Source organism: Panthera onca, chromosome D1 (assembly GCF_046562875.1).
Source record: "Panthera onca isolate mPanOnc1 chromosome D1, mPanOnc1 haplotype 2, whole genome shotgun sequence".
NCBI lineage: Eukaryota > Metazoa > Chordata > Mammalia > Carnivora > Felidae > Panthera > Panthera onca.
Genome location: NC_138348.1, coordinates 16780689 through 16800780, shown reverse-complemented (window position 1 = coordinate 16800780; position 20092 = coordinate 16780689). Strand labels below are relative to the sequence as shown.

Here is a 20092-nt window from a genome sequence, read left to right as displayed (position 1 = left end):
GGTTGGGAATTCTGCATTCGGATCTTGGCTCATTGGTTGAGTTCTATAATCGGCGCTCTGCTGTGGGCTTGGGAGGGGTAGTGGTGGTATATGGGCCGCGTGTTCATCATTGCTGATCTGGTCAGGTACAACGGTCTCTGAATGACAGCCTCTTTTGCATCTTCCTTAAAGAGGCTTGTCCTTGAAGCCCATCTGAGACCCCTACAACTGGCTTCACCCTCTTGAAACCTGGGGAGCAGTAAGAATCCCTTTTCTTTCAGCGCAGTAAGACAAAAAGCTAGGCCATGATCCTCCCAAGCTCCATCCCACCTTATGGGTCCTTGCTGGGAACCATCAGCCCCTCCTGGAAGAGGAGGTTATAGGTCCTGCCCAAATCCCAGGGCATATGGGTTTTCTTCCCTCTGTTCTTACCCTTCAGATCCTATTGGCCTAAGGGCGGGGGGGGGGGGGGGTCAGTCAGAAGTGAGAGGGAAGGTGACTCTGTCTCCTCCTCATGGCCCACCTGGAGAGAGGACTCACTTATCCTCTGGCTCGGTCCCAGCAGCCTGACCCAAGGCAGGTCACGCAGCTTGTGGATTAACTGGTTTTGCACCCCAGGGGCATCAGAAATTACCTGGCACTTCACACACCTAGACGTAAAGGAGCCTGGGCCTACAGAGCCCCTGGGAGCCTGATCATTGGCTCTGCCAATGTCATTCGTTCCCAGAGGGCAGGAAACGCACCTGTGGAACAAGTTTGAAACAATAGGTCCCATTCAGAGGTGATGCCGCATGGTCCGGAAGTCCAGACTGGTAGAGGGTGCCCATTGGGGTGCCTGAGCTGGAGTTTGGGTTGATTTTGCAGTGGTTGGGGAGGCACATGTTGAGGGATGCCTCATGCAGAGGCGAGAACCCCTGTCTGTGGCACCAGGATATCTGGGAGCAAAGGAACCTCTTTGAGTTGTTTGTCTTAGGCTGATGCTGGGAGTGGCCCAGGTGTCCAGAGGACCAGGTGCAAGCTAGGGTCCCTGGGTTCCTACCAGCTTGAGAAGGGACCCCAGTGGCTGAGCTGTGCATCAGTTCACCCCATTCTGCCCACCCACCATGCAACATTGTGTGCCATTGTGGATCCATCTGAGGTTGGGAACCAGGACAGGACTCTCACAGTCTTCCTCCGCTGCCACACACCCACCAGAGTCTCTCTGGCTTACAGGTCGGGGGAAGGGTTGGGCGACTCTTGTCATTTTGTCTCCTGCCATATTCCCAAAAGGTCAAATCTCAGGATACAGAGCCACCCAGCTGGCAGAACAGGAGAGTGGGTGTCCTCCCAGGCAAGGACAGAGAAAGGACTGAGTGACCCTAGTCAAAGAAAGCCTAAGCCCTGGGCAGCTGGAGGTAGGGGAAAAAGAATCAGACTCTCCTCAGCTTCCTGGAGACCTCTCCAGAATTCACCAGTCATCCCCCAAGCAGAGGAGGAAGTGAGTGGGCATATCGGCCCTGAGGCTTGGCCTGTGCTGGGCTCTAGGTGAAGCAGGGGTTGGGTCCCTATATCCCTATGAAGGCAAGAGAGAATTTTAAGGTCCAGAAGCTGATGGGCAACTTGTCCTTGCAGTATTTCTATAGCGACACAGGGGGGCGACAGCTACCATTGTGGAGAGGGTGGTGGGAGGGGAGATTCTCCTTCCAGCTAGTCCACTTGTACCAAACACCTGCTTTGGGTGGACCTACGGATACCTCCTACTGGCGAGTTACCTGCCACTCTGGCTGCCAGGGCCGAGCCAATCAGAATGAGGCAGAGGGCAGGCTAGGCGGGAGCTTTCACATCACCTGGCCCAACCCCTCCCTCTCCCTAAAGTTTGAGGCCTGGCGATGTGGCCTTGACTGGGCCAGAGTCTCACGGATAGCTAGGGGTTACCTGGGACTCCAACACTGGTCCCCTAACCCCAGGATCATGTCAATTTGTACCACAGCTCAGGACCCCACAGTCTTCCTTGCTTTCTGCGGAATCCTCCTCTGGTGCCTTCCAACCTGCCCTCCTCCCTTCCCCCTCTGCCTCTCCTTCTGGAGGCTGCCACTGCCACCTGAGCAGTTCTGTACGTCAGCATGGGAGGCAGTGTAGATGAGAAGAGGGAGCACCTGCCTCTAGGCTCACCAGCTCTCCTCGTTCCTGGGCGAGATTAGTGGGTGCACCTCTGGGTGCTACCAAGCACTCATTTCTTGCTCCCCAGGACTGCTTCCTCAGTTTCCTTTGTGGAGCCCCTGATACCCTTAGGTATCAGAACTGCCTCCATAGTTCTCAACATGGGACCCGCCTGGCATTCTAGTCACAGGTGTGAGCCTTGGAAGGCAGTTCTGAATGGGAAGAGTGGACAGAGCAGTGACCAGATGCCCTTGAGGAGCAGTCTGTCATTATCGATCTTTGTTTTTTGCCCCCTTCCTCAGTTGAGACACCAGGGACTTGGTTAGGTGATGGAGATCAGGCTTGAGTGAGGTCCAGGGCTCCGTGGCTGAGGGAGAAGAGGGGGAAGCTGAGGACAGGAGCACTCCCACCCTCCCCTACCCTCCCCTGCATCCAGGTGAGTGATGCACCAACTCATCTTCGGCAGAGTTAACAGATGCCCGAAGCCTGTAAATCTATCCGGTTCGTGTAATCCTTGCAACACTCGTGTGGTTGGCTTTATTCCCATTTTACAGATCAGAAACAAAGGCTCAGAGAGGTCAGAGGCCTGGCCCGGTATCACACAGCTCCCGCTGGGTCTTTTCACAACATAGGCCACCCTACCTACTAGCACTGTTTTCTTCTGTTTTATTTTCCCATCTCCAAACTGGTAGAGCCTATAAAGGGGTTTGAGCGCTCTGTGAGATTAAGAGATTTTTGTCTGGTATGGGAGTGGAGTGAGACCCATGAGATGTTCTTCTCCTAGACCCCAAGGGAGAACTGCCACCAGGACCCTAGCTTCAAGGCTGGGTGGGAGGACCCTTGGTAATGGGACTATGGGAGTATGAGGGAGAACGGGTTGTAAAAGCAGATTGTCATGTGCTTCCTGGCTGGGTGTGGAGTGGAGGGGCAAGTCTGTGATCTTTTATCTTGCTTTCAAAATGCAGGTTGCAGAAGGCTCGAGACATTTTCAAAGGAACCCTTGATATTGCCCTGAGGTCACTGGGTGGCCTGTGGCCTGTGGCCTGGGGAGAGGTGCTAGGGAAGAGAGCACAGTGCGCTGGGTCTCATTTGTACTCAGCATCTCACGGTGAGAGGTCTGAAGAGAGAAGGGCCCCAGAGCCCTCTCCCTCCCTTTCAGAGACCTCCTCCCCCTTGCGCCTGGCACAGTGCCAGTCCAGAGCTCCCACGTAGAGGCCTCTCCCCTGCCAGGGCTGAGCCCGATCACAGCACATGCCAAAATAGCTGTCTGGGAGCCTGGGCCTGCACCACCCACGCCCCGGCATCAGCATCTCGCGGGTTAACAGCTTGCCTGGCTCTCCGCCCCCCCTTCCCCAGCTTGCTGACATTTTACTAAGGCGGGGGTGGTTGTGAAAGGGAGCAAGCTGGTTCCTGCTCCCCAGCCCACACAGACACCCCACTGACACAACCTGCCACCCGCTCACCCTCCTCTGGAAGACATCCTCTGGGGGGAGACCTTCCGGCCCCACAGACATGGGGTTCCTACCATGAGACAGTGAAAAGGACACAGCTGGGGTTCCATGCCACTGTTGAGACCCATACATGGAAGACCCAGGGTGACCTGAGAGAGCTGTCTTTTTTTTAGAAATTATTTTAAAACTCGGGGCACCCAGAGGGCTCAGTCGGTTAAGCATCTGAGTCTTGATTTTGGCTCAGGTTACAATCTCATGGTTCGTGGGTTCGAGCCCTGTGTCAGGCTCTGTGCTGGCAGTGTGGAGCCTGCTTGGGGTTCTCTGTCTCCTCTCTCTCTCTGCCCCTCCCCTGCTCACTCTTTCTCTCCCCCAAAAATAGATAAACATGAAAAAAAAATTATTCTAGGGGCACCTGGGTGGCTCAGTTGGTTAAGTGTCTGACTTTGGCTGAGGTCATGATCTCACAGTTCATGGGTTTGAGCACCACATTGGGCTCTGTGCTGACAGCTCAGCCCAGAGCCTGCTTTGGATTCTGTGTCTCCCTCTCTGTATGCCCCTCCTCTGCTCACACTCTGTCTCTTTCTCTCTCTCAAAATTAAATAAACATTAAAAAAATTTTTTTAATTTATTCTATTAAGAAATTATTTTAAAATCTTTTAAAAAGTACAAATTATTTTACAGTTAGAAAAGGGGCACCTGGGTGGCTCAGTCAGTTAAGCATCTGACTCTTGGTTTCAGCTTGGGTCATGATCTCATGGTCGTGAGTTCAAGCCCTGCATTGGGCTCAGTGCTGTCAGTGAGCAGCCTACTTGGGATATTCATTCTCTCTTTCTCTCTCTCTCCCTCCTTCCCTCCATCCCCCCTCTCTCTCCCCCCTCTCCCCCTCTCCCCCTCTCCCCTTCTCCCCCTCCCTCCCTCTCTCTCTCTCACTCTCTCTCTGTCTCTCTCAAAATAAATTTTTAAAAAAGTACACAGAATAGCATAGCACCTACCACTTAGTTCGGTGAAATCTTATCACTGTGCCATGTTTACTTTAGACAGAGATGGGAGCCCCATGTCTCCCTCCTCAGAGGAAACCACAATCCTGATTTTTTTTTGATGTTTGTATTCTCGTGTCTTTTAAACATTTTTCCTGCATAGGCATTTATCCACAGCAACATATAGTACTGTTTTGTGTAGTTTTGCACTTGATTTAAATGGTATGCTGTACATATTCTGAATTTAGGTTTTTCTCTCCAGGTTGTTTTGGAGATTTAACCATTTTGAAACATGAGCTCTGATGAACCCATTTTGATTCCTATATACTATTCCTTTTTGTAACTGTATGGCAAGCTGTTTGCCCGGTACCCTCCTGATGGACATTTAGGTTGTTGGCAGTATTTTTGCCATTGCAAGCAATCCTTCAGAGACTATTCGAGTACACAGCTCCTTGTGTGTTCGGTCTACCAGCGTGTGGTTACAGAGTGGTGTTATCTTCCACTTAGATAGTGGTTGCCAAGTTATGCCCCAAAGTGGTTGTCTTAATTTTTAGGCCTCTGGAGTTATTTCCTTTCTTTAAAGTTTTGGTCAACTGAAAAACTGGTTACAATGAACAAGCTTTCAAGCTCCCATGAGGAAGACAAGGTGCATTTTATCCCCATTTATCAGATGAGGAAATTGAGGCTCAGACACGGTAAGAGACTTGACTTGAGGTCCTCTAGCTGGTCACATGCAGAACCCCTCTGGACTTTTGAGTCTATAAACCCTCGCAAAAGTTCTGTCTCCTGCAACCTCTCAAAGAGATTTTAGACACAGTATCTGCCTCAAAGGCAGGAAAAAACCCCTCTGTGTGGTGCATGGAAGCAGGGCAGGGGGCGAGGGGGTGCTGGGGCTGACAGCTGATTCTGAGATCTTCTAGGGGGCGGAGGAGGGAGCAACACAGACAGAAAGCTCAGAGAGGGAGTTAAATTTTGAATGAGGGATAAGGCATAATGCTGCTCTGGCAGATGGGGAATGGGGACCTGCTACAGATATAGGAGAAGGCAACAAGATGGACCAGTCACGAGGGAAGAAGGACTTGGGGGCCAGCGGGGAGACTGGGAGACATATCAGCAATCCCATCTGGGATCAGTTTCAGTGTGTGCCTCTAAGACACAAAAGCTCAGCCCAAACCAGCAACTCCCCCACCCAGTGCTGGCAAGAAGGCCTCAGGAGCTGGCCAGCCTCTGGGTCGCTGTGCCTGAAACCCTTTGCTCTCAGTTTAATCCATGAGACTGAGCCTGGACCATTCCCTTTTTCTTCATTCACTCATCAAACCACGTCCTGCACTTCTAGACCCTGGGGATGCAATTATGAGCAGTTCATAGTCCCAGGAGCTCACAGTTTGGGGGGTGAGGGGGAAACAGATTTGCAGACTAGCGCTGATGGCCGAGAATAACTGAGAGAGGGCCTGAGCGTGGGAGCTGCTAACCCCCCGGGAGAGGGGGCTGGGAGGAACTTTCCACCAGAGCCCATGTCTGAGCCAACTGTGAAAAGACAAGAGGAAAAAGATGAGAAAGGTCACTAAGCAGCAGAGGGGAGTGGTATTCCAGATAGACTGCTGGGTGCCAAATGCACAGCCACAAAGAGACCTACTAGACGTAGAGAGAGGGATTTCAAGAATGGCCCTAGAGCAGAGTCCGAGTTGGAATCCCAGCTCTGCCACTTACTAGCAGCAGCCTGTTTGACCACAGGCAAGTTATCTCATCTCTTTGTGCCTCAGTTTCCTCACCTGTAAAAAGGAGATAATAATACTGTTCATTTTTATGAAGTTCAATGGGTTTATATTTGTAAAATGCTTAGAACGGTACCTGGCACAGAATGAGTTATGTATCTGTCAAATAAAATGTAAAAAGTACAGGAGAGATGGGAGAGGAGGCTGAGAAGCCATTTGAGTGCCAGGCCCAGGGCTTGCATTTTGCCCAGCTGAGAGTGGACGGCCAATCAGGAGCAAGTGGACACTCTAGAATGAGCTGTGGTACCTGTGGGAGGACGGCTTGAGGGGGGTGGCCCTCCCGGAATGGATCAGTCATTGATTCCACAGACGTTTCTCCAGAGCTTGCCAGGAGCCCGACCCTGAGACAGGACTTGGGACGTGAAAGAGAGACTGAGGAGCTTTAGCGAGGAGCTCGGAGCTAGAGCCCGAGCCCAGCTCCCAAGCACCTGAGTCGTTCCTCTCCCCTCCTTGCCCACCTCCCTCATGTTGGCCAGTCCTGCTGTCCAGGTTTCGTAAGCAAAGCCATGGAGAGCATGGAGTGGGCAGTGGTGCCTAGCCCAGAAAGGGGCCTCGGCTGTCGCTCTTTAGGTCCCCCGGAGGAAGGGAAGGTAGCTGCTGAAAAAAGGCTGTTGCCATCCCGTTGCGCCCAACAAAGAGAAGTGGCCTGGGCCAGCCCGGGCCTTGTGGTCAGGCCTTGGGTGCGGTACCCGAGGCAGAGGAAGCCCTTCTCTTCCCTTATGGCTCTCACCCCTCCCCCACGGAATTCCCTTTTCCTTCCTCCTAAGCTGATCAGGGGTAAACACTGGACTCCCGGCCAGGCACTGTGCTGGGCATGCCCAGATGCACTAGACCTGGCCCCTGGCCCCCACGAACTTGTGGCCTGGTGGGTGAGAGGAACGAGACATGTGGATTTGAAAGAATTAGGGCTTCCAGGTCCAGTGGCAGCAAAGCCAAATAAGAAGTGTGAAGTTACCAGTGGGAGTAATGAATTCTTGGCTGGGGCAGCTGTGAGCAGGTGGGATTTTGATATAAGGTGGGAAGGGGCCAGCATTCCGGGCAGCAGCTCACAGCAGTGAGCTCGGGCACAGCCAGACTGGGGGACACAGAATATAGGTTGGCTTGGTTAGAGCCCAAGGGTTTGTGTCAGGGCGTAGGAGGCTGAGTTAGTGCCATACAGCAGAAGCCACATTTGCTAGGCCTGAGGATTTGGACTTCATTCTGAACCAGTGGTTCCCACAGTATGGTCCTGGGGACGCCCTAAACCCTTCCAGAGGATTGGTGAGGTCAAAACTGTTTGCATAATAATACTTTCAGAGCCGCTCTGGTTCATGCCTTTTTCACCCCGTTGATGTTTGTACTGATGGTGCAAAAGCAATGGCAGCGTAAAGTGGCTGGAACTTTGGCACAAACCAAGGCACGGCCCGGACGTGAACTGGAAGCCATTGTATTCTTCACACTCACAACAACAACAACAAATGCAGTAGGAAGTATTTATTTTATAACACCCAGATCCTTCGGTATACATCTTTAAATATTCCGTGTGAAGAAATGTGAAGTGTACGTTAAGGCACTTTTGCTGCGAACTGGACTACGATGGTTGTCTGGAAAAGCTGTTCTGCGGGGCGCCTGGGTGGCTCAGTCGGTTAAGCGTCCGACTTCAGCTCGGGTCACGATCTCGCGGTCCGTGAGTTCGAGCCCCGCGTCGGGCTCTGGGCTGATGGCTCAGAGCCTGGAGCCTGCTTCGGATTCTGTGTCTCCCTCTCTCTCTGCCCCTCCCCCGTTCGTGCTCTGTCTCTCTCTGTCTCAAAAATAAATAAAAACGTTAAAAAAAATTTAAAAAAAAAAAGCTGTTTTGCTGCTGAGTTGCGAGCTGTACTAGTTACAGTTTTTAAGAAACACCATTATAAGGGCATCTGGGTGGTTCAGGCCATTAAGTGTCCAACTCTTGCTTTTGGCTCAGGTCATGATCTCACGGTTTGTTAAGTTCGAGACCCGCATGCAGCAGGCTCCATGCTGGCCGACAGCACGGAGCCTGCTTGGGATTCTCTCTCTCCCTCTGTCTGCCCTTCCCCTGCTCGTGCTCCCTCTCTTCCTCTTTACTTGACACCTGACCAAAAAACTCTTCAGACTTGGGTATTTGACAGACATTTTCTCAAAAATGAATGTAGTGAGCTTGTCACTTCAAAAACATTATCAGGATCTGTTGCTAATGATAAAATTTGAGCCTTTGGAAAGCAAAAATTAGAAATCTTGTATCCACTGTCTAGAGCCCGACAGCTTCCTAGGACTTTACTGATGAGACCAGTAGTGATGTTAGCAAGTGTGATTTCTTGATTTTGTATAAGGAAACGTGTCAAAATTTGGAACGTCTGCATAACTCAGTAAAATATATTTTCCAATGCTTCCTGTTACAAAATTCAAAATGCAAGATAGACCAGTGAAAAGTTCATTGATAGGGTTTCAGATTCCAATAGCCACTAACCTTTAAGAAACTACCACCTGTCATATTTTGATATAGTAGCAAAGAACATCCATAATTGCCTGAAAAGGCTATTAAAATACTCTTCCCTTTCTAACTGCATGTCAGTGTGAGGCAGAATTTTCTTCATATACTCAACCAAAACAACATACCATGACAGATTGACTGCAGAGGCAGATATGAGAATCCAGCTGTCTTCTGTTAAACCAGAAATTAAAGAGATTAGCAGAAATTAAAACAGTGCCCCTCTTCTAGCTTTTCCTTTTTTTTTTTTTTTAATAAAAATATGTTGGGGTGGCTTGGTGGCTCAGTCAGTTAGGTGTCCATCTTCGCCTCAGGTCATGATCTCCCAGTTCGTGAGTTCGAGCCCCACGTCGGGCTCTGTGCTGATAGCTTAGAGCTTGGAGCCTGCTTTGGATTCTGTGTCTCCCTCTCTCTCTGCCTCTCCCCCACTTGTACTCTGTCTCTCTCTCAAAAATAAATAAAATATTAAAAGAAATTAAAAGTATGTTATTTATGTTAACATTACAATGGGTTTATTGTTTTTAGATGAGTTAATATTTTTAAAATTTCTCAGTTTTAATTTCTAATATTGGTAAGTAGTAATAGTTCTAACCCCCATAAACCAAACCTTTTGGGGATCTTCAGTAATTTTTAAGAGTGTAAAGGGGTCCCGGGGCCAGGGAGTTTGAGAGCTGCCACTCTAGACCCTAGAGAAGCCAGGAGTGTAAGCTGGGAGAGGGGTGGCATTCTGGCCAGAATGGGTGTGACGTGGGCTGACCTCTCCTGGACACACGCCAGGGCAGTTCTGCCAGGCCCCCTCAGCAGGGCTGGGAGATGCAGGATTGAGAGTCCCAGCTCAGCCACTTCTGAGCTTGGGTAGTCACAGGCCTCCAGGAACCTCAGGTGCCCTGTTGGTTTAGCTGGGACAGTAATGCTGCCTATGCAGGAGAATTATAAACCCTCTGCCTGAAAGTGCCTGTGAGAAAGTGCTTTGTAAGTTGTCAAAGACTCAACAGATATTTGTTTTTGTGGTTATTTTGACTGGAGCCAGTGATTAGCTGTCTTTCCCCAGACCCCAGAACACCTGTCCAGGGAGTATGAGAGGACATTAGGTGTCCTCCTTTCCTTCCCAAAGGAAACCTACCCTCCCCCCCACTTCTGTCTTCCCAGATCTTCTCCAGGAGTCAAGGCAGGCGCTGTGTGTGCTCTACCGAGTGCCAGGTGGAGAGGAGGCTACTGGGCTATTGCTCAGCCTGGCTCTGGGGACTTTGGGAAGAGAAGCCAGGAGGCAGGACTGGTGCGTGTGTGCCTGCCCGCCCACAGGCCGCCTGCTTGCTGCAGGGCCTGGAGCGGCCGCTGGGAGAGGAAGTGCAGTTGGTTACCAATCGGGTTATTTTCATAACGGCTGTCTCAGGCTACAGGGGGAGGGTGACGAGGGGGAGGGGGCAGAGGAGCAGCCACAGCGGCTTGCTCTCCAAACTAGGACTTGCTCAGCCAGAGGCCAGCAGCCTGGAGCTGGAGCCAGAGCCTGGACTCGCCTGCCTACAGGGACCCCAGGCCCCACCCGCTCACCCACCACCCGCCTGCCACCCTGCCTTCCAGATCAGGTCAAAGGGGACTGCCCCCAACCCTTGCCTTCTGCTTCCTCCTTCCTGTATCTGTCTGGGTGGGTCTGGGGAGGAGCAGATCAGGGTCGGCCCTGGCACCACCATTCCTGGATGAGACTCTGAAGCTGATGGAAAAGGGAAGGGAAGGGAAAGGGTAGGCTGGGCTCCTGCCGCCACCAGACCCTGGTGAAGTAAACATTACTGGCCTGCTGGCCTCCTTTACCGTGCAACCCTGGCCCACCTGCTCCCTGCTGCGCGTTTGTTTTGTTTTGTTTTGAGCGGGCTCCTCTTAGCAAGTAAGGACCTTGGGAGAGCTGAGACCCTCCCTTACCGGCCCCCAGCTGTCTCCAGCTCCTTCCCTCTGACCATCCGGGCTGTGAGAGCAGAGCAGCCAGAGGTGGCTTCTGACCACTAGCCCCCTGGGAGGCGGCCTCCAGGTCCTTGCCCTGCAGCTACTTGGAAGTGGGGCCACCGAGCACCATTCTGAGCCTTCCCTGAGGAAAGGGGCACGTGGAGCCCTGCTCACAGCTGGGAGTGGGAACCCTGGCTGAATCCCATGGGGTGTCCTGTGTGAGCACCTCTAGGAACCAGGCCTGGTTGCTACCAGGGGCAGAGGGCATTTCTTCCAGCATGAGCAGTTACCCAGGTGGCTCTGGCTGCCGGGCTCTGTTCTTCATGCAGCGGGTGGTGGCCACCCTGGGTTCTCCTGCTTCCCTTTCTGGGTTCCCACTCCCGCCATGGGCAGAGACAAACTCCGGGAGATGGCATGATCTGCATGCCCTGCGTCTGCTGTGGGTGTAGGCCCTGCCATGCCCCTACTCTGCCAGGTATGTCAGGTGCTTTACACCATCGTCTCTTCAGAATCTGCCTTATGCCAGCCTTCTGAACTAGTTGGTATCATCCCCATTTTACAGATGAGAAAATTGAGGATCAGAAAGTTTAGTTGACCCACCCGGGAAAGCAATGGCAGACGCGGGATTCCCAAGCCCTTGGGCTTTTCCACTGGAAACTAACTAGCACAAGGTGTGAGATGGTCTGGGCTGAGAGGCCAGGAGTCCGGTTCTTTCTAGCCAGTAGCCAGTGAAGCTGGGACGCTCATGCCTGCTCACCCCCTGGCAGCTGCCCACAGCCACACTCGCTGCTATTCGTCAAGGGCACAAGGCCAGATGCCACCATGAGTGTCTCTCCTGTAGCATCCTTTGTCCTCCCTAGGCTCTCAACAGCCAGCTGGAGGTTCGTGGAGCCCTTGAGTCCTTTCCCATCCCACCCCTTTGGGTGTGACAAGCTCCGCTCAGGCTCCCCACCAGAAAGCTGAGGGGCAGCCATTTTGCTCTGCTGTGGGCTTCTTCCAGTGACCTTTACACGTACTGTGTGGTATGTAGAAGATGACAGAGCATGAGGTGAGAAGACAGTGCCGCTCAGAGCTGAGCTGTGGGGAAAGGCGGGGACAGGCCTGAGGCCAGGCCGAGCTTCTGACTGGACCAGGAGAAACCTCAGCAGAGATAGGAAGTCAGGAGTCAAGCTACTGCTGACCAGAGGACAGAGGTTTCTATGGAGACCACAGGAGCAGGAAGCACGGGCCCTGCAGGGAGGGGGCTTTGGGAACATAGAGGCATGGGTGCTTTGCAGGACAACTTGTCATAAAATGTCAGTTCGGCCAGCCTCGTAGCCTCCTCAGACAGACAAGGAAACTGAGGCCCGTGTGGGGACAGCTTTGCACGTGGTCACAGAACACTGGCCTGGCTCGCCTCGCCTGTCTTGCTCCTCCCTTGCAGTGACCGCACCACCAGGCAGCTGATGAGACTCCCGGACAGTTGAACTTGGGGCTGCCCGGAAGTGTGTGGGCTGGAACATGTCGTGAGGCAACCTCTGCCTCCTGGCCCCTCTTGTCAGTGTGGGTCTGGGGCAGCAGGCAGGGCCCAGACCTCCTCACTACCCGCAGAGTGCCTGGAACACCTCCCCCTACTGACTGCGGCCTTTTGTTTTCTGGGTGACACTAGCATCAGGCGGTGTGTCCGGGTGACTAATCTCCTCCAGGCTGGGCAGCTGTCACAGGGCAGCCTGACCAGACGGGCGGGGAAAGCTGACACCCTGGGGGAGTGCTGGCAAGCCAGTGCCCAGGCAGCAGTGGGCAGCTGGGCCTTCAGGCTTCTCTTCCCGGGTGCAGAGCAGACCCGAGTCAGGCAGACCTGGGTTCAAGTCCTAGTTCTGCTCCTGACCACCCTGGGGCCTTTGTTGCTCTTATTAGGGCTCCCTTCCCTACACCATCTCACTTTAGTCCCAGCCTCGTGGCCCAAAAGGAAAGACGCTGCTCTCCACTACGGCTCTGGGATATGGGCTTTGCCTTCAGGTAGACTTGGGTTCCATCATTGGCCCCCCGTTGACTGGCTGTAGACTTTGGGCAGGTTACCGCCTTGTGCCTCAGTTTCCCATCAGGAACACGGCATGATGCTGTACCTGTCCTTTCATGTTGCTGTGGTTTATAAAATGATACGTGTGTTTGTAAAGGGCTTAGCAGAGTGCCTAGCGCACGGTGGGCACTCAGTAAATGTTAGCTGTGTTGATGCTGATTTTAGTAGGAAGCCAAGAGCTCTCTGTCCACTCCCGTTCTCCTGCCCTCAGAGCTTAACTCCTGCCCTTCTCCCTGTCACCTGCAGAGGCTGGGGGCTGGAGCAGGCAGAGACCAAGAGCCAGGCAGTCTCAAACATTGCTTCACCAGGCACGCTGCCTCAGCTGCTCACTGATCACAGGAGCTTGGACATCTTGGCCCCATCTGCCTCTCCCCTAATATCTGCCCCCATCCAGGGCTTCAGGCTTGCTGCACTCACAGGATGGTAGCAAATTAAAGAGTGGGTGTGTGGGCGGTGGGAGGAATGGGCAGTAGACATGCGGCCCGGTCCTCCACCTATCATCTACCGTCATTTGTCCAAGGCTGTCACCCACCACGTGTGACTTCTGCTGGGCCCTCAGCAGGCAGATGTCCCATGGCTGTGACTCAGACCTCTCTGTGGCTACCAGGGCCCAGGAGGTCACCTGATGGCGGGGCACAGGCATCCCTGGGCATTCTGGAGGCATCCCCCGTGCCCCAGCTTACCAGGAAGAGCTGAGGATGTAGAAATACCAGTAGCCGGTGAAGAAGGGGCAGCCGGGAGTAGGTGAGCTGGTGAGGGAAGCTGGGCACATGTTCAGAACAGGTCAAGGAAAGGATGGTTTGAGTGAGGATGGGCCCCATGGGTTCTGCCTCCTGCAGGAGAGAGCTCTGGGGCCGAGAGTTGGAGCTTCTAGTATTGGCTCCTAGGTCAAGGTGCAGTTCACAGCCTCCCTTGAGCGCAGGGCTGGAAGGGTTTTCAGACAGCACCTGTCACCTGGTACTTTCCCACACTGGGAGGTCCATACTAGGCCTTTCCAGAAGGGTAACACAGAGCAGTCTAGTACCAATAAAGTTCTTTTAGCCCCCCAGAGACAGAGATGCACACCCAGAACCCACCCAGAAGGCTTTTCTCTTGGCTCGGGCCTCTCTTTGCTCCCCATACAAAGTCCCCCTGGGTGAGGACTGGAGTGGCTTTCCCCCTGTGCAGCCCCCTTCCAGTTCTGAGGGCCTTGTTCCCCAGGGCCCTTATGATCCCTAAATCAGATCCTCTCCATTTCTAGTGCCACTCTGAGCCTGACCCCATGACTTGGGGCTGAGAGTCTGGGGGTCTTATCTAGACTGGGTTTCTTTCCTTTCCTTTCCTTTTTTTTCTTTTTTTTTTTTTGTTAATGTTTGTTTATTTAGAGAGAGTGCAAAGGTGAGCGCGAGTGGGGGAGGGGCGGAGAGAAAGGGAAAGAGAAAATCCCAAGTAGGCTCCTCACGGGCAGTACTGCAATGTGGGGCTCGATCCCGTGAACTATGAGATCACGACCTGAGCCGAAATCAAGAGTTGGATGCCCAACCAACTGAGCCACCCAGATGCCCCATGGGTTTCTTTTCAGAGCGCCTCATTTTATTACCATAGCTTAGTTTGTGCTGTGTCCTAGGAGGGGACACCGAAAGCTAAAACCTGCCCTGAGTTGGTAGCCAAACAAAGGCCCAGTGAGAGGAAAAGACGAGGCTTATCCTTTGTTCCTCAGTCCATAGAGGCTGACTGCAAACTGGAACCCAGGACTGCAGACTTCCAGCTCCCATTTTTTCTTTTCCATCAGCCTCAGGCGAGGGAGGCAGAGGCCAGGGCTTTGTGGATTATGGTGCCTGGACAGGGGAGCCACATGGGTAGCTGGAAGCCCCTTGTACCCATTACTGCGGGAGCAGCATAGGGTATAACTGGGGAGAGCGCCAGTGCTTCCAACAGTGGTAAACGTGGGCTCCCTTGAGGATTCTGTGCTACCTTCAAACACCCCGTTTATGGGGGTCAGAGGCCACGGATCCTCCCGCTTCCTCCCTGTGTCCCTTCTCTGCTCAGAGGGCTGAGGCTGTGACTGGGCTCCCAGGCACAGGATGGGCCACGGCCTGACCGAGCTCCTGATGCTCCCGATCTCTGCCCAACAGCCATCCACCTGCCCCTGCCATGGAGACCTTCTTTAGGAGACACTTCCAGAGGAAGGCGCCAGGCCCTGGGGAGGGGCAGCGGCGGCCCGGCTGCGTGGGGCTGCCCACAGGCAAGGTCCGACGCCGCTCCCCTGCCGGGCAGGCCTCCTCCTCGCTGCTCCAGCGGCGCCGCTCCAGCGCGCAGCTCCACGGCTGCCTCCTGAGCTGTGGGGTGGGGACCCGGGGCACCAGCCGCCGGCGCTCCAGCACCGTGCCCCCTGCCTGCAACCCCCGCTTCCTCGTGGATGAGGTGCCCGCCCCACAGCCTGCTGCTGTTGGGGCGCAGCTTCTGGGCACGCCTCTGCTGTTGGCTGGGCTTATGGGCACGAATGAGGAGGAGGAGGCAGCTCGGGAGGAAGACGTGACAGCTGCACCGTTGAGTGCCACCCAGCCAGGCACCAGGAGACCAGGCCCCTCCTCACACCGGGGCACCCTGCTGCCTGTGCCTCGCTACCTGCGCCGTCGCCGCCGTGCCTCCTCCCACCTGCTCCCCGCCGACGCGGTGTACGACCGTGCCCTCTGGGGCCTGCACGGTTACTACCGGCGCCTCAGCCAGCAGTGGCCCCCAGGCCAACACCCTGGCTCTGGGGGTCGAAGAGCCTCAGGCACCACAGCTGGCCCTGTGATGCCTGCTCGTGTGCGCCCGCTGTCCCGCAGGCGTCAGGTAGCCCTACGGCGCAAGTCAGCGGGACCCCAGACCTGGAGTGCCCTGCTTGCGTAGGTATAGCTGCGGCCGGCAGGGCGAGTGTGTGGCCCCCAAGGGGACTGGCCTGGAGGAAGGACCTTGAGGACTGTGCCTGGCCTGAGGGCACCCCGCTTGGGAATGGCCCTGGATAGTGCCTGGAAGCCAGCGCGCTCCCCAAGGGCTGTGAGGAGGGCTGAGTCTCCTGCAGGGAACCTCTCAGGGTCTTAGGTTGTCCTGGGGCATCTACCCTCCTCATTGCGGTCCCTGTCCTGGCCAAGGGTTAAAGTCACAGTGAGGGCAGAGATCCCAGGTAAGGGGAGAAGGAAGCAGAGTCACCAGATGCTCAGCTGGCCTCAGCGATCTCCTTTCCTGTAGGAAAGCCATCACCAAGTCGGGCCTCCAGCACCTGGCACCCCCTCCTCCCGCTCCCGGGGCCCTGTGCAGCGAGCCAGAGCGGCAGATCCGGAGCACTGTGGACTGGAGCGTGAGTGGCGGGGTGCTAGGAGGGAGGGACAGGTGGATGGGCTTGGAGCCACAGCAGCAGTTAGAGATGGAAGGAGGTGCTGGGGGCAGCTGTGAGAGGAGCCCATGGGCCTTCGGGTCAGGGCAGACCTCCTAGGGTATCCACATTTGAGCCAAGCCCTCAAGAGTAGGGACAGTGGGAGGGGCACCTAGCTGGTTCAGTTGGAGGAACTTGCGACTCTTGATCTTGGAGTTGTAAGTTCAAGCCCCACGCTGGGTGTAAAGATTACTTAAAAAAAATTTTTTTTTTAATCTTAAAAGAGTAGGGACATTGTGGAAACAGGATGGAGCAAAGTAGATTGTGGTGGCTGGAGCAGGTTTGTCTTGGGAGAGAGGAGGGCTGGTGGGGCAGCACAGGGACTGACTGGAGGGCTGGGTAGCAGGTTCGCGCTGAGCACGCTTGTCTCGCGGTCTAGGAGTCCGCGACCTATGGGGAGCACATCTGGTTCGAGACCAACGTGTCAGGGGACTTCTGCTATGTTGGGGAGCAGTACTGTGTAGCCAAGATGCTGGTGAGTGAGCTCTCTGCGGCATGCTGCCCCCTGCTGGTAGAGTGGGTCTAGAAGCCTGTAGACAGACCTCTGCTGGCCTTCTTGGGAAGGTGGGAACAGGACTGTCACCTGAGCGCCTGCTGTGGGCTGCCTGAGGATGGCAGGAGGAACGGGGGCTGTATTCTGGTGCCAGGATCGGGGGTTCCCAGTGAACAGAGAGGGAAGATGGAAAGATTTCTCTCCTGGCCCTGGGGCAGCATTCTGGACGGAGTTACCTGGTGCTTCAGGGCCTCCTCTTCATTTTCTGCAGCAGAAATCAGTGTCCCGGAGAAAGTGTGCAGCCTGCAAGATCGTGGTGCACACCCCCTGCATTGAGCAACTGGAGAAGGTAAGTGTGAGTGCTCAGCCTTTCCTGCCCCTCCCCTTTGGGTGCTGAAGCCCCTCAGCAAACACACATGTGTATTTCTGCACTGATACTCATGTTACAAGCATTGCCTGCCAAGAGTGCCCCGGCCTGCGTGGTGGTGAAGAGCCAAAGACCCTCGAGCTGAAATGCCTGCATTTGAGTCCTGTCTCCCTCCTCTCCTTTATTAGCTACCGTATCCCCACTGCCCAGAACAAGCCTGGCACAGAGTGGGGCTCACTATGGATGAATAATGAGTGATGGCCGAGACCCTGTTTTATTAGCACCTAAATTAACATTTAGAAGGGGCCATGGTCTTGCCGAAGCTAGGCCACTCCTGTGTAGCCCTGGCCCGTGCTTCTAAAGCAAGGTAGAGGGGACATTGAGCAGGCAGATCCAGGCCAAGGGTGGGGGGCTCCCCAGGCAGCAGAAACCCCGATCAGCACATGGGAAAGCTTGTAGGACTAGGAGTGGCATCAGCAAGGCTAATGTGGGTCACTTGCCCCAGCCCCTGACTCATAGAGTGAGGTTTCCCTGCAACTTTGCTAAGGCTGAAGCAGGGACAGTTGGGAAAAGAGAGACAAACGTAGCCCCAGGTGTTACAGAGGCTAAGATGGGATCACACCAGTTTTCATAAGTGAGCTAATGGTCTCCAGGGACCAGCCAGCACAAGTCTGCAAGCACCGATCAGGGTGCCTGCACGTGCCTAGGTTGGGAGCATTCGAGGGTAAGGGGAAAATGTGGGAGGGGTAAACCATACTGCCTTTTAATGGTGGGGGAGTAGACACAAAACTCCAAGTCTCCCCCATCCCAGGATACTAACAGAGGGAGGAAAAAGTCCTTCTGGCTATGGTGGAGAGGAGGCAGGGATGCAGGAGGGCTTCTGAAAAGAGGTGTCTCACATTCTGAGGGCTCCCAGGATGATTTGGGGCTATCTCTACCTTGTGAGTGACACTTCCCTGGAGGAGGTGGCTATATGCCTGACTCCGTGAAAGGAGGTTCTGACATTTGGGTGGTCATTGCAATGTTTCACAGATAAATTTCCGCTGTAAGCCGTCCTTCCGTGAATCAGGCTCCAGGAACATCCGTGAGGTAAGTGCCCAGGGTAGTTACAGGTAAGGAGGCCCCAAGTTTCCTGAGTGGACTTCTCCACAGTGTCTCCAGAGTGCCACCAGGGGACTCAGCAACTTCGAGGCTGCTCTGGGGCCCAGGGAGGTGCAGGGCTGAGGCTCTGAGAGCGTCTCAATGGGGAAGGCCTGGCAGGCCCTGCTTGCAGAGTGGATGGGACACTGCCTGCCTCTTGTGCCTCCTCACTCTTCTCCCCTACCCCGAGCCTCAGTCCCCACCTTGAGGCCATGGAGAGAAGTCTCCAGCCCTCTCACCTCACACACACTCCTGCAGAGAGCTTCCTGCAGCCCCACCCCTCACTCCGGTGATACTCTCTCTTCCTCCACCAGCCAACATTTGTGCGCCACCACTGGGTACACAGGCGACGCCAGGATGGCAAGTGTCGGCACTGTGGGAAGGTGAGGCCCTGCCCAGGGAAGTTGGCCAGCCTGATGACCACCGGACCTGGGCCCTGTGGCCCCCGAGCCTCAGGCTGTGCATCCAGTGTGACCTGCCCATCACCGACTGTTTCTCCTGAGTGCAGAGTCCTAGGGCTCTGTTTCAACCTGGCTGAGGTGCCCATTCAGTTCCAAAACACCTAGGCTTCTGGACAGAGCAGGAGAGCAGGGAAGAAAGTTATCTTCTAGTGCAGGGTATCTGGACTGCTTGGAAATTACACGTGAGCCCTCTGAGAATTAGACTTACTCATTTAGTAACTCGGCAGATACTTGTTGAACGCCTGTTGGGTGCTGAGCCCCACTGGGTAGTGGGTAGTGGGTCCCTGCCCTCCTGGAGGAGGAGGGTGTGGCTTGAAGACAGACTCTGCAGGCAGTCTTCCTGAGCACAGTCCACAGTGTGGTGGTCACTTAGTCATTGTCTGCTTCCTGTGAGTCTCTGTCAGTAAGCATAGGCCATGGAAGGTCGAGGGGCCTTGTCCCTCTTTTCCTTTGCCCACTTTCAGTGCCAAGCACAGCCTGGCACCCAGCAGGCCCTCGGTAACGTTTGTAGGGCGAACAAGGGTATGAATGTGATAGGTACTGTGAAGAAGCGTGAAGCGCTGGAAATGCCCAGGGGCCTGGGGGTCTGGGGTCAGGGAGGAGGGCATCTCAGCCTACAGGAGTTAGCTGTGGATCCTTTGAGCAGATCACATGTGTGCACCCAACGCCTTGCAGTTAACTTCAGAGAGTCATAAGCCTCCCTGCTCCAGGGGCTTATTTTACAGGGTTTTTTTTGGTCATTTTGTTCTGTTTTTTATTTTATTTTATTTATTTTTATTTACTTTTATGTTTTATTTATTTTTGAGAGAGAGAGAGAAAGCAAGCACGGGAGGGACAGAGAAAGAGAGGGAGACACAGAATCTGAAGACAGGCTCCAGGCTCTGAGCTAGCTATCAGCACAGAGCCCGACGCGGGGCTTGAACCCACGAACCGCGAGATCATGACCTGAGCCGAAGTCGGACGCTTAACCAACTGAGCCACCCAGGCACCCCATTGTTTTTTTAATTTTAAAAAATGTGCTCAATTTCCCGGGGTGGAGAGAGGTTGGCAACAGAAGAGGGGTTGGGCCTGCTGCTCTGGACCTGGTCCCTGGTGCCCCAACCACCCCCTTCCCCCTAGGGCTTCCAGCAGAAGTTCACCTTCCACAGCAAGGAGATCGTGGCCATCAGTTGCTCCTGGTGCAAGCAAGCAGTGAGTGCTCGCCCTGCCCCGCCGTAGGCCATCCCCTGGGCTGCACTGGGTGGGGGTCCCCAGGCCTCAGCTCAGCCCGGCTCAGCTGTGCCCCCTCCTCTCTAGTACCACAGCAAGGTGTCCTGCTTCATGCTGCAGCAGATCGAGGAGCCGTGCTCTCTGGGGGTCCACGCTGCCGTGGTCATCCCACCCACCTGGATCCTTCGCGCTCGAAGGCCCCAGGTGAGTCTTGCCTGCACC

The 20092-nt window shown here is 54.5% G+C and overlaps 1 protein-coding gene across 7 annotated transcripts in view; it reads left to right on the top strand.

Moving 5' to 3' along the window:
* Nucleotides 1–20092, top strand: part of DGKZ (diacylglycerol kinase zeta) — a 43105-nt gene that overhangs the window by 14770 nt on the left and 8243 nt on the right. For 2 of the 7 annotated variants that reach the window (XM_078433429.2, XM_078433431.2), the window contains exons 2-8: nucleotides 16017–16125; nucleotides 16580–16675; nucleotides 16968–17042; nucleotides 18093–18149; nucleotides 18515–18583; nucleotides 19781–19852; nucleotides 19958–20074. In XM_078433429.2, the coding sequence (XP_078289555.1) occupies nucleotides 16017–16125; nucleotides 16580–16675; nucleotides 16968–17042; nucleotides 18093–18149; nucleotides 18515–18583; nucleotides 19781–19852; nucleotides 19958–20074 (595 nt within the window). Of the gene's footprint in view, nucleotides 1–10219; nucleotides 10393–11232; nucleotides 15674–16016; nucleotides 16126–16579; nucleotides 16676–16964; nucleotides 17043–18092; nucleotides 18150–18514; nucleotides 18584–19780; nucleotides 19853–19957; nucleotides 20075–20092 lie in introns of those variants that run through there. The other 5 variants (XM_078433432.2, XM_078433430.2, XM_078433427.2 and 2 more) reach the window with 4 other exon arrangements.